We start from the raw sequence: 24,829 nt of genomic DNA on the forward strand, positions 1-24,829 counted from the left end.
AAAAGGTCCATCACTCTGGTGAGGAGACTTTTGGGACTCGATTCGTGTCTCTAGAGATCCACCAGGATACTCACGAAGTTTCAGCGAGATTCGGAATTCGGAACACTGTGCACGGCACAGTGGCTCAAGGTCCCAGGGTTTTGAACTATTGTAGCAACGCTAGGTCGCAGCAACGGGTGGGAGGGCTCAAAATGCAGTTCTTCTTGTGTCTAGTGGGCATCACCAGGCACTGGGCCAGGGTCGTCCTCTTTGGAGTTCCCAGGTTGATTGGATGAAGGGCTACAGAAGGAACGGTTACACAGCAGTTTCTCCGGTCATTGGAAATCGTTTCAGCTGCTTTTCCTTCATCATCCTCTTCGGTTTAGGTTCCAGTGGTCGACTTGTCTTCAGCTTCCAGGTTCGCAGCATTTAACAGGAACTACAGCACAACCTCTGCAATCTCTCCCTGCATTTTACAAGAAAAGGCGGTCTGCTTGTCCAATCAGGACAGCCAGTCCTCCCTCCCACTGGGATTTTTCCCCATTCAGGCAAGTAAGAAGGTAAAGGACTGCAGAGTTTTGGACTCCTCCCTCGCTACCTGCCCTCACAGACAGACTGGAGCGGGGGCGGGGAGTCCAGGGGACACAAAGGAAATCCCCACCTTGGATGTCAGGGGAAGAGGAAAGAACAAGAAAGGACAGGGAACACTTAAATGGCGAAAAAGGAAGACAGGACTTTATACTGCCATTTTATACCTCTGTTCCATCCAATTTATCAAACTCCACAAAGGTTAAAGGGAGGGTAAAACCAATTAGAAGACCAAACAAAGGGGGGTCTGGGAATCTCTCTACCAGCACGAACAAAGCCCAATGACCTATTCTTGGGTGAATAACCCCTGGGAGAGACTCTACCAAGTCTTTAGCTCACTGTCCTTTTCACAGAGAAGAAATTTCCCCGCATATCAGCCTTTGTCCTGCCCAGGGGCAGTCCAGCGCCGAAATGCTAGGCAATTCTCCTCTGAACAGAAGTACCATCAGTAACCCCATACACGTGTTTCAGCCTTGTTGGGCATCATCAGTGAGGTGAAACTGTTGCCTCTCTAAGAACAGTGAGCAAGGGGTCCACGTCTGGATGACCTATTCATTGGGCTGTGTTCGTGCTGGTAGAGAGATTCCCAGACCCCCCTTTGTTTGCATACATTAACTTTGGGTTTCACCCTAAGTTAACAGGGCAATCCAGACGTGGACCCCTTGCTCACTGTTCTTAGAGAGGCAACAGTTTCACCTCACTGATGATGCCCAACAAGGCTGAAACACGTGTATGGGGTTACTGATGGTACTCTTGTTCAGAGGAGAATTGCCTAGCATTTCGGCGCTGGACTGCCCCTGGGCAGGACAAAGGCCGATATGCGGTGACATTTCTTCTCTGTGAAAAGGACAGTGAGCTAAAGACTTGGTAGAGTCTCTCCCAGGGGTTATTCACCCAAGAACAGGTCATTGGGCTGTGTTCGTGCTGGTAGAGAGATTCCCAGACCCCCCTTTGTTTGCACAATTAGAAGACCAACTGAATATTGAGATTCATCACAAAGTGACATGAGGAATAGTCGATGAGAAAGCTATCAGCGAAAGGTTGCATCCATCAGAAAGACCTTTCATTCTAAAGCATACATTCATGTCATGCATTCTCATTGAAATAAATCTGTCAAAGCAGTAAACAATACAGGAAAGTGGAATTTAGATTAAATAAACTATTACACGCCAACAAAAACTGCTGCAAAAACAACCAAATTGGGTTCCATTTCCATGGCATAGAATCTAAAGTATGGAGAACACACCTCTGTAAAGTTGTTTGTGGATTTTCGGTAATATATAAAACACAAGGACTCTACAATTTTCTTGTATTTTCTCATATCAAGTATTCTGCTTCCTGTTTAAAATCATCTGGGAATCCAATGCTCTTGTCACTTTGATCTTAATGGCTTCAGTAAGTTAGCTACTGGGGTCAGATTGTAATTCACAATAACTATATTCATCCACTAGAAGTTGGTGACACTAATCCATATAATCTACCCTATTTATTATAACAATAGCTCCACCCTTATCAGCTTGACGTATCACCAGGAATTTATTGGATCCCAATTTAGGCAGAATCTTTTTTTCTTTTCCACCGAGATTAGAATGTTGGGGAATGCCCTTACCTTCCAACTTTTCTATGTTCTCTAAAACCTTTTTTTCAAACATAGTGGATTCCAATGAATGTGAATTATAGGGGGAGTGGGGGACAAAATTAGACACATTTATCAACCCACTACAGTTGTCTGATTCACTTGCTACAGTATTAGCAGAAAATTCCTATGGATGTACCTTGGGCACACATTTCTGGAATTCTACTCTGAATTAAAAGCATTGTGTTGTTTAGAAATAACAGAATTAAAGCCCTTATTCAGAATATGTTCTTACACTTCAGATAGGACATAGCTAGACAAGTTCACTACCATTGTTTGTAGTTGCGAGTTTGTATTTGTTCTGGTTCCCACTCTCGTCGGTTGTTGCCACGACCTAAAAAAGGAGATCTTTGCTGTATTTAAAATTGGCCCCTAGTTCCTTTTCCCTTTTTCATTCGACCATCATTCTCATCATTCATCCCACTGGTACTTGATCCATTGACATCCTCATTTCCTGCTCCTCCCATCATCATTCCCATCATCACTAGAACTATATGACGCATTTCTAAAATGTACATCAAGTCTGTTTCTGACCTTCCCAACTTCATCAAAATTTGTGGTCTGTCTTAGTATAGGGGAATCCCTTCGCATGATTGTAGTTTGACAAGTCCTTCCTCATCCTTTTTATTCTCTCACTGGTGTTATCTATTTTGAACGCATTCATTTCTTTGATGCGAGTTTCCGGTTTGATTTTGAACGTTCTTTCGATCTCTTCCTGCAGTGCATTTAGGTCAATTTCAATATTTTTTGATGTTTCTTGAGCAGTCTCTATAATTAAAATGAGACAATCCTGGCCACATTTGTTGGCAATATAACTCCATTTTAACTTGAAGTCATTATTATCAAGGAAAATTCTCGGTTCATTGCGCACTACGAGTCCCTGTGACAATGACTGATTTTTAACTACTCTAACATAATTATTGAGTGCAGTTCAATATGTATCAATCTCTTTCAGATTGGGGTCAACTCATCCCATTTGCCATTCTTTATCTGTCTCTCCTGTATTCTCTTCTTGACCTAGACCAGGGATAGAATTTAGGAGTTTTAATACATATTCTTTACTGTAGGCCAGACATTTTTCAGAAACTGCTGCAATAGTTGTCAACTATTAGGTGACAGTGGTATAGACAATATATTGGGTTTGTAATTTAACAGCGAAGAAAATGGTGTTAAAGCCACCAAGACTAAACGGCCTCTCAAATACAATAGTCCAAAATGGCCTCCCCACCTAAGGGAAATTAAGCCTTCCTACCTTATGGGGTAAGCAGTTCAATCTTAAGAAAAGGAAAGCTCCACACTTAATTCATTTCAAGGGCATTCTATCGAATTGGTTGTAAAATGCCCTCTAATGTATTCATTATCATAAAATATATTGTGCCACTTCACGAGTTGGGCGCTAACCCCGGCGGTATTACCGCCGGAGCTATTAGCCCTTCTGCCAAACTCCCAGCACAATTAGCGCCTGATCCCGGGTTTGGCAGAATGGTAAGTCTCCATTCCCGATTGGGCCCATTTGTGAATTTCCCATTCCCCATTGGGCCCAATGCGGAATGTTCGGCGCCATTACCACCGGCGCTATTACCGCTGGCCGTAACAGCACCAAAGATCGGCAAAATCGCAGCAGATTTACCCCAGCTCAGAGCTGGGGGTAAATCCGCCAAACCCGTGATTTGGCGGACCCTTAAATGTGGCGGTAATAGCGTTACCGCCAGATTTAAGGTTTACCGCCAAACTCGTGATGAGGAAGATTTGATTAAACATATATGCACTTGATCCTAAAAACATGTATACAAATATACAGTTAAAAACATACAATTAATTTCATCTCACACACATACTTAAGACCCAAAAAAAGTATGACACTGTACACTTTCTTATTGACAGATTTTGTAAATCAAATACACGTAATGTGTAAATTCTTGTTCATACGTAAGCCTGACGTGTCAAGTTTCTGTCCTTCACGCTCTCATATGCTGGACATTCATCAGGGGCTGACAGATTTTGGATTCCCTGATGATTAGTAAGGAACAAGTTACTTACCTGTAACTGTTGTTCTCCAGCATGGGTCTGGCATGGATTCACATGCTCATGAATATTCCCCGTCGTCAGGCTGGGAATCCTCGGTAAAGAAAAAACCAGTATCAGTTTCGTTTCTGATCTGTCTTTCGTAGTAATAACCAATCACTGGTCTCTGCGTCATACTGACCACAGCCAATGACTGCCCTCTACCTAAGCACCGCCTCTGGCAGCCATCTTCAGATTTGGAAGCACGTGAAGTGGCAGTATGACCAAGTGAAGAGCCGCAGAGGGGTAGGCGGGAGGGTTCGCATGTGAATCCATGCCAGACCCATGCTGGAGAACAACAGTTACAGGTAAGTAACTTGTTCCTTCTCCAGCATGGGGTCTGGCATGGATTCACATGCTCATGAATAAAGAATACATAGCAGTACACACATGCACAACCACGGGAGGTGGCAAAGGCTCAACATTAAGCATCACATCAACTCAACATTAAGCATCTTACCTCCTCACCAGGCTCACCTCAGGCGAACAGGTTGCGCAGCACTGCTTGGCCGACCCTGGACTCCTCCCTGGAATCCCGGTCGACGCAGTAGAATTTCGTGAAGGTGTGCGTCGACCTCCACGTAGCAGCCCTGCATATGTCCAGCAGGGGCACACCAGATAGGAACGCCGTGGTAGCTGCGATCGCTCTGGTGGAATGGGCTCTCGGACGGCCAGGCAGCGGTCAGTTTGCCAACCGGTGACAGCACATGATACAGCCGGAGAGCCATCTGGAGATGGAAGCCTTCGAGAGAGCCTTCCCCTGATTGACAGGTCCAAAGTTCACAAAGAGTTGTGACGTCTTCCGAAAACCCTTCGTGCGGTCCACGTAGAACTTCAGCGCTCTAGCTACATCCAGCGAGTGCAAAGTCCTCTCAGCCGGCGATGAAGCCGACGGGAAGAACACAGGTAACACCAAGGGTTCGTTGAGATGGAAGTCCGACGGTACCTTGGGCATGAAGGAGGGGTGCGTCCTGAGCACTACCCTCGTGTCGTGGAAAGTCAAGTACGGGGCCTTGCAGGAAAGGGCCTGGATCTCTCCCACTCGTCGTGCGGAGGTGATGGCCACAAGAAAAGCTGTTTTCCACGATAGAAACTTCAACGGGGCCGAGTGCAGAGGCTCGAACGGAGGTCCCATGAGCTTGGTCAGCACCACGTTGAGCTCCCACGCCGGGGCCGGAGCCTTCACCAGCGGGAACGATCTGAACAGTCCCTTCATGAACTCTTTCACCAGACGATGAGACCACAAGGACGTCCGCCCCGTGGTTCTGGTGTATCGGGAGATCGCAGCAAGATGAATCTTGATGGACGCGTGTGCCAGACCAGCTTTGGCCAGCGTCAGCAGGTACGGCAGTACTTGGGGAGCCGTAATCCGTAGAGGGTTAATCTTCTGTGCGTGGCACCAGACAGAGAACCTCTTCCATTTGTGTCCGTAGCATTTAAGAGTCGAGGACGCCCTGGCCTTTGCAAGAACCTCTCTGCAATCGGCCGGTATGTCGTATCCTCCAAACTCTAGCGCTGCAGGAGCCAGGCCTGCAAGTTCAGCGACTTCGGGTCGTGGTGGAGGATGGCGCCTCCTTCCCTGGAGAGTAGATCCGCGTCCGCCGGCAGCTTGATCGGCGGGGACGCTGACAAGTCCAGAAGGTCCGGGAACCATATCTGCCTCGGCCACGCAGGTGCGACGAGGATCATCCTGCACCGTGACCTCTTGAGCTGGTTGACGAGCCGGATTAGCAGAGGCAAGGGAGGGAACGCGTAGAGGAACAGGTCCTCCCAGGGGAACGAGAAAGCATCGCCCATGCTCCTCGTCTGGGGAAACCTGCTGGCGAACCTCCGGCACTTGGTGTTCGTCGCCGTCGCGAACAGGTCGATCTGGGGTGTGCCCCACCGTCGGAAGAGGCGATCCACCAGATCCTGCCGTAGTTCCCACTCGTGGCACGAGCGCAGCTCCCTGCTGAGTGAGTCGGCGATGGTGTTTTTTATCCCTGCCAGATGAAACGGCACCAGAAAAATCCCTTGGGCGACGGCCCAATGCCACAGGTCCTGCGCCTCCTTGGACAGCGCTGGGGACCTGGTTCCGCCCTGTTTCCTGATGTAAAACATGGTGGTGGTGTTGTCGGTGAAGATCCTCACCACCTTGCCCTTGAGGGACGGAAGGAAGGACCTGAGGGCCCAAAACACTGCACGGAGCTCCAGGACGTTGATATGCAGGGACTTCTCCGTCGGGAGCCAGAGTCCCCTTGCGTGCAGATTTTCGGTGTGCGCTCCCCACCCTTCCAGGGAGGCATCCGTGGTCACAGTCTCCTGGTGGGCTGGGGTCTGGAAGTCCATGCCCGCCGTCAGATGCGCGCGGGTGCCCCACCACCGTATCGCTCGTCGGAAACTCTCGTCGAGCTTGATCCTTTCCTCGAAGCTGCCCGTCGTCTGGATCCAGCGCGCATCCAGGAATTCTTGCAACGGGCGCATCCGGAGCCTGCACATGGGAATGAGGTAGATGCAGGAAGACATCATCCCGAGGAGGGACTTGATGGACCTCACCTTGGCCACGTCGGCCACCAACATCCGTTGCACCTTGCCCAAGATGGTCCTGGTCCTCTCCTCCGACGGGGAGGCCAGAAGGGACACTGTGTCGAGCCTCGCTCCCAGAAACAGTGCGACTTGCGCGGGCACCAGGTGGGATTTGGCGTAGTTCACGGAGAATCCCAGGTCCGTGAGGAGTTGGACGGTCCTTGCCGTGTGGACCACGGCGAGCTCCCTCGTCTTGGCGCGGATGAGCCAGTCGTCCAGGTAGGGGTAGACGTGAATCCCCTCGCGGCGCAGCTGCGCCGCCACCGGTGCGAGGCACTTGGTGAATACCCTGGGTGCCGACCGTAGTCCGAAGGGAAGGGCTTTGACTGGTAATGACGCCCTTGGACCACGAATCTGAGGAATTTTCGGTGCCCCTTTAGGATGGGAATGTGGAAGTAGGCATCCTCCAAATCCAACGACGATAGGAAGTCTCCTTCCTCCAGCTGACCCAGGACGTGCTGGAGGGTGACCATCCGGAACTTCTGCGCCTTGATGAACTTGTTCAGACGTCGCAGGTCTAGGATGGGGCGCCATCCTCCCGTCTTCTTCTTCACGAGGAAGTATCGCCAGTAGACTCCGGAGCCCCGAAGCCTCTTTGGGACGAGTTCGATGGCGCGCTTTCTGAGCATCGCCTTTACCTCCAGGAGAAGTTGAGGGACGTGAAGTTCTTTCCTGGCCACGGGGGGGACGCGCGGGCACCTTCTTTGAAACTCGAGCGCGTGGCCCCGGGCCAGGGCGTCCAGCACCCAACGGTCGGTGGAGATGGACTCCCACACGCTGACGAAGCCCGCCAGCCGGCCTCCCACCGGGGTGCTTCGGTGGGGGCCCGACCCCACGGCCGGTTCAATCCTGCTTGGACGCGGCCTTGCCGCCTTGACCTCCTTGGCGACGACGGCGGGGTCCGCTAGACTTGCCTCGTCCTCTGTAGGCCTCTTGCGACGACGAGCGGGCCGCTTGACGGTAGGAAGCGAAACCGCCGCCGGAACCTTTGGAGGCGCCCTTGCCTCCGCCGCTCCGAAAGGGCGTTCGTCGTTGCTGCAGGACTCCAAGGGCCCTGGCCGTCTCAGTATCCGCCTTGATGGCCTGAAGGGAATCGTCCACTGTCTTCCCAAACAGGTTGTTCCCGTCGAAGGGCATGTCCAGGACTCTGGTCTGGACGTCCTGCCGAAAGTCCGTAGCTTTGAGCCATCCACGACGTCGAAGGCAAACGCCGTTGCCCAGCTGGCGGAACCCAGTGTCGGCGATGTCCGTCGCCACGGTGATGGCGTGGTCCGACGCCACCTCACCTTCCTGCAGGATCTCAAGGGCCTCCGCCCTCTTGTCGTCCGGCAGAAAATCCAGCAGGGGAGCTATCTTGTACCAGAGCTCCCTGTCGTAGCGGGCCACGATAGCCAAGGCGTTGGCCGCTTTAATCGTCGTCGCTGCCGACGAGATGACTCTACGTCCCATAGCATCCAATTTCTTTCCCTCGCCGTCCGGCGGGGAAGTCGATGTGGAGGCCGCACCCCCCCCCGCTTTCTTCCTGGCTGCCGCGGAGACGACGGAGTCCGGGGTAGGCTGCGCCCGGAGGCATAGGGGGGCCGTGTCCGGGACCCGGTACTTTTTCTCGTACCGGTCTCTTCTAGCTGGAGTCGTGGAAGGGTTCTTGAGGAGGGAAAGGCCCTCATCCCAAATGTCGTCCAACAGAGGCACTGCGAGGACCGTCTTCCTCTTGGCCTCGCGCCGCTGATAAAGGAAGCCTTCCTTTTTCTTCTCCTCAGGGCAGAGTTGGAAAAGCTCGGAAGCCCTGGAGATCATGGAGTGGAAAGATCCGATCTCGTCGGGCGGAGAAGCCCTGGTGGGAGGCGACGACGGAAAATCCTTGTCGTATGCCTCGTCGTCCGTACCCGTCGCTGCCGTGTCAGTCCCCGTATCATCCCCTCGGGTGGACGGGGAGGAGGGCTGGACGGGGCGCGACGGTTGAAAAGGAGGTGGTGGATGGATCCTTCTTTTCTTGGTAGGGGGAACACCAGAAGGTCCCGGTTCTGGATCCCCCGACGGGAGAGGTTCCTCCGTCGGTAACGGTAGCCTCGTCCTTATCTCGGAGCATAAGGACTGTATGGCCAACAAAATGGCCGCCGAGTTGTCTTGCGGCGCTGGCAGAGGGGAATCCGACGGGCGAGCAGGGGCCCCGTCGGTATCCTCGACGATGTCGTCGTCGTCACCTGCGTCGGGGTCCATTCCGACGGGCTGGCCTTCTTCCACGCCTAGGCCGTGGCTTAAGACCTCGATCAGCTCCTCTTCTGAGGTTGAGGCCGAATCTACGACGACGCCCTGCCCCCCCTTCTTCTTCCCCACGGAGGGTTTCACGGGGGTCCTATCGATGGGCACAAAGGAAGACTCCCTCCGAGGAGGCAGGGAGATTCTGGGCCCTGAGGTCGCCACCACTGGTGTAGCCACCACAGGCTGAGCCAGGGCCGCCGCGACCGTTTCGATAGAGGGCTTGGTCGGATGGATCAAGGCCTTCACCACCTTAGGTGCGCTCACCGCCTTATCCTTGAGGGAGGGGGCACTGCCACGCTCCTCCTCTGCCTTAGAGCTCGACCGGGGCCTCTCCAGGAGCTTCGCCGGGTGCTCGGCCTTCCTCTTACCCGACCCAGAGCGTTGGCTCGTGGTTGATGGTGCCGGGGAGGGTGCGCCCTGCCTGGCGCCCGTAGAGCCCGACCGTTCGGCGCTCCCGGTGCCAGCGGACTCGCGGTGCTTGGCCTTATGTTGGGCCCCCGTCGCCGGGGCGCCCTCAAAGGTCTTAGAAGACCGCTCGGATTTCTTCTTCTTCTCGCCAGACGGGCTCTTACCCTCCAGCCAGTTGGCGAGACGTTGATGGCGGTCCTTCATGGTCCGTTCCGACATGTTGCCGCAAAACGCACAGTCCTTCTCCACGTGCGTCTTGTCCTCATGAAGGCAGTAAAGGCAGAAAGAGTGTTCGTCCTCCTTGAAGACGTTCTGCAGCTGGCATCCAGGGCAGACCCTGAACAGCTTTCCGGGCGTCGAGCTTCCCTTCTCCTGGGCCATCTCCGAGACCGGGCCTGAGAAGCTTCTGGAGTCCTCCGAAGCGTAGCTCGACGAAATCTTCACCCTTGAGGGGCACAGATGAATCCGACACGGGTCCCCGTTGATCGGATGTAGGATCGGTGGAGCTTGAGGCTCTTTTGACCGAAAGAATCGAAGTTTTTTTGTGAAAAAAGCGCGAAAAAAAAGCACTAACGCTCGAGAGCAATAGCACGAGGATCCCAACACATGAACGTGCGGTAAAAATCTGAAGATGGCTGCGAGAGGCGGTGCTTAGGTAGAGGGCAGTCATTGGCTGTGGTCAGTATGACGCAGAGACCAGTGATTGGTTATTACTACGAAAGACAGATCAGAAACGAAACTGATACTGGTTTTTTCTTTACCGAGGATTCCCAGCCTGACGACGGGGAATATTCATGAGCATGTGAATCCATGCCAGACCCCATGCTGGAGAAACATGAAGCAGAATACTTGATACGAGAAAATGGAAGAGTCCCCATGTTTTATATATTAACAAAAATCCATAAACAACTCGAAAAGCCACCAGGGAGACCAATAGTCTTGCGAGTCAATTCCATACTATAAGCCCTGTGCAAATATGTAGACTTCTACCTCAGACCCTTTATTTAAGGTATGAAGAGTTATGTTAAAGATACCAGGGATGCTATAAATAAAATTGTGGGACAGTGTTTTAATCCTACTGGCAACATATTAATGTGTCTGGATATCCAATCACTGTATACAAATAACCTTAGAAGTAGTGGAGGAGACTCTTCTTAAACGTAACGATAACCATCCAGTCATCAACTCTTTCATCGTATGGTGCACAGTGAGAGCACTTACCCAAAACCTCTTCCAATTTAACGGCAATTTCTTTACTCAGATTGAAGTTACAGCCATGGGGGGCAGCCATGGCCCAGAATCTGGTGAATTTGTATGTGAACATGTTTGAAGAGACTGTTGTGTACTCAGGAATCAATCCCTATAGAGGCCACATAAAATGACGGCTTAGAATTATAGACAACATATTTGTATTGTGGTCGGGGAAGCAAAAAAGAAGCAATGGAATATGTGAATTGGCTCAATGCACAAAATAGATATTTGAAATTTACTACAATAATGAGCAATTCTGAATTCAATTATTTAGCCATTACCATTTTTCACTCTGAAGGGACTTTGTTAGTAAAACCTTTCACAAAGGCTAGAGATAAAAATGCATTGTGACGGGGGCGTGGCCAGTCGAGGACCCGTGTAGATGGCTCTTCTGCGAGCTCCGTGATTCCACCCAGCCCGGACCCCTAACCCTCCTCAAAATGACACCAAAAGACATGCTGAAGCTTTATGAATAACTATGAATGCTTTAGGCACCAGCGAGGAGAAGAATCGGGCGGCATCAAGCACTTCCAATGAAGTAACAACGAAACTTGGGGATCTGCGTAACTTCTCTCCACTAAGATGGCGGCCCCCATAATCCCCGCGTGAGGCTAGATCGGAAAATAACCTGTGGATCCTCCGGTGCGCTCTGACAATGTGGCTGGCTGTTGCAGGCTCGTAGAAATGAAAACCTGCGCCCCATCTCCTGGAGTGCGTTCCTTGCCACGCGGACAGCGGCCAGAGGAGATGAAGCCCCCCGGAGCCGGAGGTGCGTGGCCGCCGGGAAGCTACAGCTGACGGAGGAAGAAAGAGGTGGACGTGCCCAGTTGCGGCATGAGGAGCGGGCAGGCCAGAGACTTCTGGGCGACTTTGGCAGTGAGCGGAGGTGAGGAGCCAGCTGGGGGGAGGCAACGGCTACGGCAGGAGATACCCGCGTAGCAGGACGAGCATCGCGGCGGCCGGGGATACCTCCACGCCTCTCCCTCTGAAACGTCCGTGACGCAGGCACATCTAGAAGGGGCAAAGGCTCGGTAAATAGACCCCCATCAGTGTTTACACAACTAACGCAGGTTGCCAAGAGAAGCGGATTGCCTATGGTGGAGGAGGGCAGACCCTGACGGCAGGGTCTAATGACCTACACACTCGAGCTGACCTAGTGTTCTGGAAGGCTACGAGTGGAGTGGCCCCCATGGATGCCGGGCTGACAACGAAATGAAATGGAAGGAATAAGAGAAGCCAAACAGTAAGTCAATACCCCTGATGACCCAAAGTCCCCTGGACACGCAACAATGGAGGGGGGTTACTAGATGCTTTAGCTGCCCTCCTCAGACTTTGAAGAAAAGGCACGTACACCTGGTGTAGGTGAGACATGGGCATGCAACCTAACCAAAACAAAGGTTGGCGAAACCCATCGCTGGGAGAGTTGTCATTTAGCTGAATGACTATTACCTAGTGATACTGCACAATCCTACAGCAACTCTCGCCCAACTAACATACTACAGGGGGTGGTCCCACAAAAGAACTATGGTCCTGTATTAAAAGTGCGTCTTGCCTCATTAGAGATACGGAAAATAAGTAGCGGGGCATAGGCAAGCATAAGGGATAGCGGCCATAAACAGAAATACATACCCCTCCTAGGCATAAAGGGTTTGAGGGGCCGAAAACAGAGCAGCGTACTTCTTGGGCTATCTCTAATTATAACATAAATCTCGGCCTACAGCACGAAGAGAATGAAAGAAGAGAACTGCACCTTGCTCGTCTACAAAAGAGCTTCCAAGGGTTGAGGGAAGGGGGATATAAACCTGAGGGGCAACAGCGACAAACAGCCCTGATCCTAACACGTTTGACTTAAATCAAGGCAACAAACCAGTGCACCACAAGCTGTCCAGGATGTCCAAACAAACCATGAAAGCTAAATACCAGGGCTCCGGAGACATTAAAGTCAAGCTGCAAACAACAGATCCTCAGAAGCGTAACCGGGTGCAGGCCTAGGTACATGCCCCCCCTTCAGAGGAAGTGCAAGGACTTGAGGACCCACCTATTCGGAAATCAGACTTGTTGGAAATGCTGCTAGAACTTAAAAAAGACATCAAAGACAGCGCAAATAACCTGGCTAAATCCATTGCAGATCTCAATAAAGGGGTTGTAGCAATTGAAAAAAGGGTTGATGAAGTTGAGACGGTGGTATCGGAGCAAAGTCATGAACATGATGTTTTGGCAAACAGAGTCCTTGAGCTGGAGCAACAATTGGAAAAGGTACAAAATAAACAGGAGGATGCTGAAAATAGGTCCAGACGAAATAACATTCGGATCCGCGGTATCCCGAAATCTGTAACAGACTCTGACTTGCAACAATTTGTGGTGGACCTGTTCTGACATATCTTGAACGCAGACGACACCAAAGAAATTGTGCTGGATCGGACGCACAGGGTTTACTCTACGTGCCAAATCAATAAGAACTTGATTCCGGACGTCCTGACCCATATGCACATATTTCAGCTTAAAGAGGACATCATGCAAGCCGCCCGTAGGAAAGAGCCTATTAGGTTCCGCTCCGCCCCAATCCAACTATTTCAGGATCTAGCCCAAGCTACACTTGCCAGGAGGAAAAAGCTGAGAGTGGTCACTGATTGGCTGAGAACAAGGGAGGTGCGGTATCGCTGGGGATACCCAGCCTGTCTGCGCTTTGAATGGAAGGGACGAAGATTCTCCATCTCCAAAGAAGAAGACATGGCAGAATTTATGCAGGAAGATGAAGAAGGCATTCTCACCGACAAAGAGGGCTCTCCATCCCTAAACGGAGAAACAGTAGGTGGTCTGGGAAAAGGGCAATGGAGGCAAGGGCGTCCACGACCACGAGGGCGTACTAAGGAGTCTAAGCCTTCAATCCCCACCTGAGCAATTGCCAAAGAGCCAGGAGATTAAAGACGGCCTCTTCAAATTTAGAAATGGGGATACTAATCTAAAAAGGGAGTCTTGTATCTGTAGCGTGACTATGAACTGAACTGATGCACAGGAAACAAGTATAACAAGCATCAAGCCAGGTTGGGAGGGGGTACGGGGGGGTGGGAACAGGAATCCGGAACCCAAACTTCCTGGGTGAGTATAAAACCCAGTGATTTACTTTGAACACTTTAGGTGGAAATTGTTCTTGAGAAGTTCTGAATTGAAAGTTGGGAAGGGGGGAGTTTATTTTGTTTTATTAGTCATGGGTGATAAAGTACGGAATGTATATGCAACTAGTAAAAAAGCTGTGGGCGTGAATGCAAAGAAACGGACTAAAGGTTGAACCACAATAATGTCTGAATTGACATTCATCTCATTAAATGTTCAGGGGCTTAACTCCCCGGTCAAACGGAAATCTATGTTAACTAGGCTGAGAGACATGCTTCAGTGGTATGGCTGCAAGAAACACATTTACTACCAGAGGACGAACAAAGGCTGAGACACAGAGCTTTCCCCATACAATACCTAGCCTCCAGTGGGACTAAAAAGCGGGGAGTAGGTATCTTATTAGCAAAAGGTATTAATTTTGAGAAACGATTTCTTAAAAAAGACCCGGAAGGCCGCTACTTAATGCTGGGGTGGGGGGGGGGGGGGGGGGGAGTACTGATGGGTCAATTGGTCACTTTGATCTCAATATATGCTCCCAACGTGAAACAAGATCACTTTTTAGTGACCCAACTGCCCAAAATTGCACAGTGGGGAATTGGGAAAATTCTAATTGGAGGCGACTTTAACAGGATGATGGACGCAAAATTGGATAAAACTCTCCCAGCTGCTCCCAATGATCACATATTTAGACAGGCTCTGGCCAGATTTCTGAGGGAACTACATCTCTTGGAGACCTGGAGATTCTTTAACCCACAGGACATGGCATATACTCACTATTCAGCAGTGCACAGGGGCTACACCCGAATCGATATGATTCTCATTTCCGAAACAGTGATCCCACAGGTCACGGGATTGGAAACCGGAGTGCGGTGCCAGACAGACCACGCTCCGGTATTACTTAAAATAGAGCCAGACTACCCGCAACAACAATTTCGCAAACCCTGGCGATTAAATTAAGTGTTACTGAAAGATCTAACGGTCCGAATCAGTATAGAGCAAACCCTACTGAATTACTTCCGAGAAAACATGACACCAGGGATGGACTGGCTGTCCATCTGGGATGCCAGCAAAGCTGTAATAAGGGGGGAATTAATTGCTCAAACATCAAACTATATTAAGAGTCGGGAAAGGGGGGGGCGTAGTATGGAAGCCAACATACATAAGGCGGAGGTGGAATATAAGGATAAAGGCTCACACAAGGCATGGACGGAATTAAAGAAAGCCAGGGCAACCCTAGAAACACATTTGGCGGATGATGCGGCGCGCCTCTTGCTACAAACTAAGCAATTTTACTACATACATGGGGCTAAAGCTAATCGACTCCTTGCTACCAAACTGCGACACCAAAAACTCCAGAACCGCATAACCAAACTCTGCAACAGGATGTAGTGAGGGAGGAGAAGGAGATAGAGGAGGTAATGATTGCGTACTACACCAACAATTTAAAAAAAGAAAACTTAGCGGAAGAGGCACAGGTTGCATTTCTTAATCAGGTGGAATTAACACAAATTAGTGAGGCGGACAAGCTGCAGCTGGAGGGCCCAACAACAGAGGAGGAAGTTGGGGAGGCAATAAGAGCGGTGAAGGGATATAAAACCCCGGGCCCAGATGGGTTAAGGAACGCATACTATAAAACCTTCAGAACCATCTTAATAGGCCCCCTAACGCAATTATTTAATCACATTAGAGACAAAGGGTTCATATCCAGGGACATGTGTCCAGCAACCACAATACTACTACTGAAACCTGACAGAGACCCGATGGACTGTGCAAGCTACCACCCGATCTCTTTCTTAAATGGGGACGCAAAGATTTACTCCATGATTTTATCCCGAAGACTGGCAATGGTACTCCCGGAGCTAATTCATACTGATCATGCGGGTTTTGTGAAGGGGCGGCATACATACGACAACATTCACAGAGCCATCAACACAATCGAATGCGACAGAGGTCTGGCCAGGAATTCTCAGTAGCAGCTCTGGATGCTTCCAGAGCTTTCGACAGATTAGATTGGGGATTCCTAAGGCTAGTCCTTGGAAAGTTTGGTTGCAGACAAAATTTCACCCGCATGATAATTGCCAACTTTGCAAACCCATCCACAAGATTGATACTCAAAGGGAAACTGACCGAGAGAATCCCCATTCAGAAAGGCACAAGACAGGGGTGCCTTCTGTCGCCCCTGATCTTTGCCATGGCTATGGAGCCATTTGCATGTAGGGTTCGTGGTCACCCTGGGATCCGGGGGGTGAAGGCGGGCAATGCTGGCCCACAAATGGTAGCTTTAGACGCGGACGATATCCTCCTGTTCCTGGGGGACACCGGACACTCCTTACCGGCAGCTATACAATTGTTGGAGGAGTTTGCGAAGGCCTCAGGAATCAATATTAACTACCCCAAGTCCAAAGCTCTTAATGTCACGGAAAATCCAGAACGGGTCCCGGTATGGGAAAATCAATACCTCCTGAAATAGGAGCATAAGGCAGTAAAATACCTAGGGATACAACTGACTCCCAGATACAAAAAACTACACGGCGCCAATATTCCGGATATCTTAAAAACACTAACCAGTGACCTAAAACGTTGGCAATTGCAGGAACTATCCTGGCTACCGCAAATTACTGCGGTTAAAATGACTCTACTTCCTAAATTCCTATACGTAATAGGCACCCTCCCAATCAGAATCCCGGGCCCAGCTATCCAAGCTCTACAGAAAGAAATAATGAACTTCATCTGGAGGGGGAGGGGGGGGGACCGAGAATCCCCAAAAAAGTACTTTTCAGGCCACAAGTCTTGGAGGATTGGGGGTCCCAGAATTCTGTAGATACCTATGGGCAGCACAAGTGGCCCCAATACTGCAATGGACAGCTGGGGAGGAGAGAAATCAATGGGTCACATTAGAAAAACCAGCGACCACGATACCCCTTAGAAATTTGGGCTTCCTTGCCACACGAAACAGGGAAAAAGGTGCACAGTTATTAGAATCAACCAAAACCACTCTCTGGTATTGGGATAAGGTATTGAGACACAAGAAGATCAAAGTGGGGGGAGGGCCACTCACACCAATTGCTTCTAATCCAGATTTTACCCCAGGAATGCAGGCCAACCTTTGTATACACTGGGGGGGGAGGGGCAGAGAACATAATATGGTACTAAACGATCTTTATTTAGACGGGTCTCCCCTGATGTCTGAAGACTATAAGATTAAGCATAACATACCACAAAGAGAGAGTTTTCATTATTTCCAGCTCAGGCAGTGGGTCTCAAACGCAAAGGTGAAAGAAAGGGCAACTAGAGATCCAACGGGGTGGAACTAACAATGCAAGAAGGCAGCCAGACAAAGGGATAACTAGACTATACCGCCTAATTGAAGGGATAGATCCCGAGGAAAACCTTGCATACATGCATAAGTGGGAAAAGACTTAGGGAGATCAATTTCTGGGGACATTTGGAGCCGCGTTTGGCATAGAGCCGCCAAAAGTTCTAGATGCACCTCAATTAAGGAAACAGCATATAAACTATGTCTCTGCTGGTATATCACGCCAGTTCGTATACACTCAATCAACCCAGAATACCCTGTAACCTGCTGGAGAAACTGCGGCCTTCCAGGGGACCTTATTCACATGTGGTGGTCTTGTCCATTAGCTGAAACCTACTGGAAGGAGAGTTTAAGTCACATTAAAGAAATAACTGGGGTGCAGTTTCCATTGGACCGACGAGTGGTACTCTTGGTGGAGACTGTTGAAGGATGTTATGCAAGCTCAGGGCCCACGGCCACATTTATCACTCATATGTTGAATGCGGCCAGGATTACAGCTGCACGAACATGGAAAACTAAGGAAGGGCCTATAGTAGCCATGTGGTGGGTGAGACTGTGGGGAGTGATGGCTATGGAAAAGGTGACAGCAATAGCCCTTGGCTCATACTCAAAATATTTGAATACTTGGCTACCGCTGCATGAATTCATGGACGATAGGGAACAGGTGTTCTTCAAGCCCAGATTACTCCGGGCAATATCTATCATTTGACAGTTATGTACATCAAGTTGGAAATGTGGTTCAACCAGTTGAATTCTTAAAGCAAGAACAGAATACTTTCTTCACACATAAGTTGGGAAATGTTTGGGGGGGGGTGGTATAATGGTTACTGGGCAGGGGTTGTTAAATATGAGCAATGGTTTTGAATTGCGCTGCACCAAGGTGTGGGTAAAATGAGCCGATATGAAAATAATGTAAGTTTGTTAACATTTTTGGTTATTAATGCACTCATATCTACATTGCTCTGAAAACTTAAATAAAATTGTTAAAAAGAAATTAATGCATTGTGACATCATGGTAGCCACCATGCCCAACATATTAGGGATAATTTACCCTTCGAGCAATTCTTTCGCCTTAAACGCAATAGCAGTACGAGAAATTCCTATGAAGATGAAGCAAATAAACTCCATGATAAACTTTTGAATAGAGGTTATCCGAAGAAACTGGTGAAGCAATCAGCAAAGAGAACATTCAATAACAATAGAGAGGTGTTATTAGAACAACAGCCTAAGGAAAGCGAGGATGCTAAATTAGTCTTTGTCAGTACTTTTAGCAATCTTTCCTATAGAATCAGGAATGTTATAAGCAGGAATTGGAAGAAAATACTCCCTAAGTCAATGCTAATACCGATGATGGCTTTTAAGAAGAGCACTAATACCTGAAATATGATAATGAAGAATGATACTGCAATGAGACACGATATCGGGCAAAAACAAGGCACCCTGTGGGGGCTCCCATCAGTAGAAGGGCACCATCCTGTGGCAACTGTATTAGGTGTCCTTTTACGAAAAAAAACAATGAGCATGAATACAGGGTTGGGGAATGAGGGAACATACCAATTGCAACTCAGCGAATGTCATATCTGATTACCTGCCCATGCAAACGTGTCTACATTGGAAAGACGAACAGAACATGTAAAACTAGACTCAGAGCACAGGAGTTGCATTAAAAATAGGATTGACCAAGCACCCCTGGTAAAACATTATATTGAAAAGGGGCACACCCTTCTGGACCTGCAGTGGGTGATCCTTACAAAGGTTAGAGGAGTCTCTCTGGAGGTTGTTAACAAAACACTCCTAAACTTGGAACACAAATTGATTTTTCTGACCAAAAGTCATTTAGTGGGACTGAATGAGTCCATAGAGTGGCATAATGTGACCTAAAAGAGATAAAATGTAACTAGCAGCTGCTGTGTTCTCCTTTTTAGTCTTGTTGACCTCAGTATGTGACTAACAGAGTTTTGACTTTGTGGTTATGCTACGACATCTAAGCACCAGTAGCTTCATTTTCTGTACATAGGTATGATTTGCAATGGGGTAATGTAATGCGATTTATGGTTCATGAGGACCATGATAATCTTTATGGTAATATGTACGACCCTAATGATATAAAATGGGACTAGTGTTTGCTGCTTTCTCTTTTTCTTGTCCCGCTATTCTCGGGATGTGACTTAGGGAGTTTCACTATGGGGGCATGCTATGATATCAATGCATCAAAAACTTTAACATCTATATAAGGTATGTTTTACAGTATAGGAATGTTATGACATTGATGTTTCATGAGTCATGTGATGTTTATGGAAACATGTTTTGCTTCATAATAAGGGAGTACCTATTAAGAGGTGGTCTGCAGGAGTATTATGGAAAGAACGCAATACTAATAGAAACTGAGGTGTAGGAGTAGGGATCCAGGCTATTTTTTCCCCATGAATGAGCTCCAGATGGGAATTGCTAATGCCTATTTGAGTAAAATGCGGAATCAAGTGATATTTATGACATTTGTTACTAGTAGAGTAGACTTATGCACATTCCAAGATGGAGCTGGGTTTAGAACCCTAAAGGATACGAATATCCAAAAGCTGACGAGATGACATATCGTCAGCACGAGACGCGGTCACGTCATTATGGGCGCAAAAGAGACAGTGACATCTCAGATGGCCTTTCAAATGAAGTATATAGAGTTTTACCTTGGTGGATGATATCTTCATTGGCGGAGAACCACAGAGGAATTGATGATATGCTACTAAGTACTTATTGCAAGTAAGTAAGGTGAGATCGGCCTCCCTACATTAGAAATAGGAAAGAGGTAGAATGTGAAGCTAATTTGGGGCCCTACCTCCTAATAATGTAAAGCCTTACTACAATCTATCCTTTTTGTAGGTCACCCTTCCCATCCCAGGAAACGAATGACGTTCTAACAACTTTGATACATAGAGATCACAAATGCTGGTCTTTGGCTAGGAGAGGTGAGCCCCCCTGGTTTGAGCATAGCCGGGCATGGGTGTCTTTGAAGTAACTAGGTGTCACATTGTGGACATTTTTTAGTAAAGAGGTTTGAATTTGTTTTTCTGTAGAATAGCGTTGTGGTGTATTGTAAGCACACACCAGTATTATACCTGGGAGCGTTGTCAACATTTAAAGTTGAGGTTGGTCGTAAAGAACATTTCTGAGACCCCGTGGTAAGATATGGAGCATTAGCTCACCATATCATGTGTCTAAGGGATTACTGTTGATGTTAAAAGAAAGTCACTGGGAGACGAAGTAATCAAATGAATGTGTTTTTTTGTATTTCAAGTCATTACGGTAGATGGGTATGCACTGATTTCAGAGAACACAACACACATACAAAATCTGTCAGCCCCTGATGAATGTCCAGCATATGATAGCGTGAAGGAGAGAAACTTAGACAAGTCGGGCTCACATATGAACAAGTAGTTACACATTGCATGTATTTGATTTACAAAATCTGTCAATAAGAAAGTGAACAGTGTCATCCTTTTTTTGGGTGTTAAATATGTGTGTGAGATCAAATTAATTGTATGTTTTTAACTGTATATTTGTATACATGTTTTTAGGATAAAGTGCATATATGTTTAATAAAATATATTTTATGATAATTAATTCATTAAATGGCATTTTTGTAAGCAATTCAATAGAGTGCCCTTGAAATGAATCAAGTGTGGATTTTCTGTATGAAACGCCATGTTTTACAAGAAATATAATAAATACATCAATAAGTAGATCAATAAGTAAATCAACTCCCATTCACCTCACACCACAGCCCTTCTTCTGTATCATATGAATAGCTCTCGACAGCCTGCAGATTGCTTAGAACCGCATTCACTCTGAGTTCCATCGCTTCTTCTGTCTGGTCTGCCTTGCTGCCCCTCTTGTTTACTGAACTCTTAAGTGAGGGAGGGGTTTGAAGTTGTTCTTCATTTAAAGGTGTGTCATTCTCCTCCTCTCCTTTTTCAGCATCCAAGTGACCACGGCTGCTAGGAGACGGTGGGCCTTCATTTGGTTCTTCTGCATTCTCCTCAATGTCCTCATTATCTTCTTCCTCGCTTTCATAATCAACCTACAGTGAGAGGGAAAAGCAGAGAAAACAGACTTTCATACATCAAAAGTTTGAAAATAGGCAACCGCTGCACAGTAGACAGAAAGAAACAATTTGACAGACTTTTCTAGGACTCTACCTTTATGGCATTTTAAACCAGAAACAATATAAATACTCTTCAGTGGTACACCTAACAGGTCCCCCAAAAGTGGTGTGGCACTTTGTAGTCTAGGTGATCGAAATGCAGAAGACAGTGAAGACCATTGCTCCGACCCTAGAAGAACTGTACTTGCACCTCCTTCAAACAAGGATTACATTTCAAGTCATACTGCATTATGTAGACAGTAAGCAAAAATAAACAAGACCATGCTACCGTAAAACATTCTCTGGCCAGCACACATCCTAGGGAGCGATATAGTCATAAGTGTAAGGAAGGCATGGGATCAAAAGTAAGGCCTACACTAGTTACCACAGTTCAAGCGTGTTTATTGAACTTCAACAAGGGTGTGATAAACGCCTATCTTATCCTAAATCTACAGATGGGAGAAAGCTACAACCCTCAAATAATAATAATGCAGTCCTGGTGGAGTCTCCTCAAAATAAAAGGTCCTATACTAAAAGACACTATTGGCAATCCTTATCGCTAATTAAAAATAGTGTGGGGTAGTGTTCATGAAAAAGAAGGTGTTCACAAAATGATATGTCAGGATGTGTCCAGGCCGTTGGCCTCCCTTCCCCACGTTTTCAGCGCGGGACAAGGCGGTTCACGCGAGCGAAGCACACACTCTGGCTTTTTCAGCACAAGGAAACAGTTCCATTAGCAGCATTAGGGCCTTCTGTGTCCAAGTCTCTATATTCATCAAAGTCTCTTGATTCAGAGTTCCTGATGAATCAAAACAAAACACAAAGTTCTTTTCCTTTCTCAAGTATTCAATTTGGATGATTCACTCTTCACTCTGGATCCCCTTCAGCCAGGCTTAGATCCCTTTTTACAATGCTTGTTACTTTGGATCCCCCTCAGCTGGACTCAGATCCTTCCTCTTATACAATTGGTCTCCCCGGCTCTACAGGAAATGGGATAGCGCGTCTCACCATCCGGTGACCCACTCCTACTCCCTCAACACCCCTCATCCAGGTGATCCTACCACACTGGTCCACCCCCCAGGAACTGGATCTAAAAGCGATGGGCGTATCCTGGCCAACTGAATGACAGATCCCCGGGGACCCTTTAGGTGTCTTACATACCCTTCCTCTATGCGATGTAGCCACATCTGTTTCACAGGGGAACTGATGGAGGAAATCTACGTTCCCTTGATCCTTGCCTCTGCAGTGCTCCACGGTGAAACAGTATGGTTGCAGGTCTAAGAACCATTGTACGACTCGAGGCAAGGCATAAAAATAAGCAGTGTCGCATAGCAATTTACTATGCAATTCTGAAGGTTTGCTAATCAAATGGGCACTTGTGTAGCAAAGTTAGCCATTTATGTTGTCCTCTCGTAATAAACAAATATATCATCGAGCTGTATCAAGGCGAATAATGAGGTACAAAGTCTCACTCTTGGCGCACTCACAGCATACCGCATTAAAGTGCATATTTCATAAGTCAAATCTCGTCATAGGTCAGTGCATTAAGAAAATGTGCAAGTTCATTTATCATTTTTGGTGTCATTTTTAGTATGGATCCGTATCTTTCCATGTTTTAAGAGTTCCTTCCAGATGCTAAAAAGTGCAAAGTGCATTGATTTGTGGCCTGAGTTCAGGCAGTAACGCCAAAATGATTGACTTAATGATGATGGGATCGGAGACATTAGACCCCAACCTTATTACATATAATGGTCCATGTTCCTTGCACACCATTAAGACATGCTGGGCTGTCTCCAGGTAGTTCCCAAACCCACAGGAGCGGCAGTGCCGCGCCTCCTTTGGAATATCTTGCTCAGGACTGAGAAACGACAGTACCGGCAGCTTGCCGATTATCATGAGGTGCAGAAATCTATGCAATCTATGGGAAGGGCACAACAGGTATCCCTGGGGTGCTTTATAATTATGCACAAGTTGTTCCATTAGACTATGATAACTGGTTAAAGTGGCTAAATGTACATAGTTTCTGCACCAAACCCAATGCTCAATTTATTTCCAAGCTGATTTACTGGTCAAAACATGCCCGCATTGATGAGATCTCCAAGTGCGAAGAATGATAATGTTACAGATTGTATTGAAGGTGGTAATTTACCTAATAAATTCAGCAAGAGGCAAATTGGAAGCTTTCAGGTCTTCAAATATAGTAAACAGCTTCTTTTTGAGTACCATAGATAAGAGGGAGGTAAGACCCAGCTCAAGGCGTAAGATTTCAATTGGGAGACTAGGCCCAAGCCCTAGCATTTTCTGCCAAAGTCCTTCCTCTAGAGCTTTCAGCCACGATAGATCATTCATGCTAAGTGCCTCCAAGCCATAAAGCAATGAGGTGCAGAAGCATTGTTTGTAAAGCGTCAGGATGCCTTTAATGCTAAAACCGGATGCAGACCGTACACATTGAGAGATCATGTTTTATTTGGAGCTAGCCTTGGACTTTCATACCTCCTTCAACTCTACGTAATCAGACTTAGTGGTAAATTCCACTCCCAAGTACTTGTAGCAACGCGCACCCTCAATGACTTTTCCGCCGATGACCAGAGTAGGAACTGTCACAAGTTTTTGGGAAAAGTGCATTAGCTTGGTCTTATCAAAGTTCGACCGAAGGCCACGCTCCAGGGCATAATTTAGCAACACACACATGACTCTTTTTAACCCTTTTATGGTATGGTCAAAGATGATAAGGTCATAAACATATGATAGGAAACAGACGCTGACCCCCAGATTTTTGGCGGGAGGGTGTATGCAAATTTTAATTTAATGCCTTAGGGACCTCAGAAAGATATATATTAAAATATATATGTTTTACTCCATGGTTGATACTTATCGAGCGAAATTAGGCCCTTATTATCCAATCTGACTTGGACGGAAGTATTCTTGTGAAGGCCCATAATGGCCAACAGAAGGTCATTTGGGCAGTCCAATCGCTTCATTTTTGCCCAGAGTTTCCCCCTATTTACTGTATCAAAAGCAGCTTTAAAGGTCAATCATCACCACATATAGGCCAGGTTGATCTTTAGATTTAGCCGCTTTGATCAAAGAGTCTAGCAGCCGTAGACATTGGGCAGTACCCGAGCTGGAGCGGAAGCCTATTTGGAAATTACTAAGTAAACAATTGGATTCCACCCAGGTTACTAGTCTTTCCAACAATAAAGACGCAAAGTTTTTGCCAGTTGCGTCTAACATTGCTAGTAGCCTGAAATTCTTGGGGAATGTTCTGGGTCCCTTCTTGTGGATTGGGACCAGAATCGACCTAAGCCACGATGCGGAAATCTGGCCTTCCTGGCACTGGCGTAACAGGGCCCCCCGCAGCCCACGCGGTGCGGGGGGGCCCCGCCAGCACATGTCCTGGGAGGGGCCCCCACTTGTAGAAAAAAAAGACATTTTCTTTTCACAATACATTTTTTTTTTCTTTTTGAATTCACTCTGCATTTATAGAGAAATAATTTCTTTAACAGAA

At 47.7% G+C, this 24,829-nt stretch overlaps 1 protein-coding gene across 1 annotated transcript in view; it reads right to left on the bottom strand.

Annotated features, from left to right (window-relative positions):
- The window catches only part of POLR1A (RNA polymerase I subunit A), a 1,786,762-nt gene that overhangs the window by 144,928 nt on the left and 1,617,005 nt on the right, over positions 1-24,829 (bottom strand). Inside the window, exon 30 of the mRNA XM_069632173.1 lies at positions 20,950-21,258. Coding sequence (XP_069488274.1) covers positions 20,950-21,258 — 309 coding nt within the window. The remainder of the gene's footprint in view (positions 1-20,949; positions 21,259-24,829) is intronic.

Source organism: Ambystoma mexicanum, chromosome 6q (assembly GCF_040938575.1).
Source record: "Ambystoma mexicanum isolate Mex_15411 chromosome 6q, UKY_AmexF1_1, whole genome shotgun sequence".
In the NCBI taxonomy this organism is placed as follows: Eukaryota; Metazoa; Chordata; class Amphibia; order Caudata; family Ambystomatidae; genus Ambystoma; species Ambystoma mexicanum.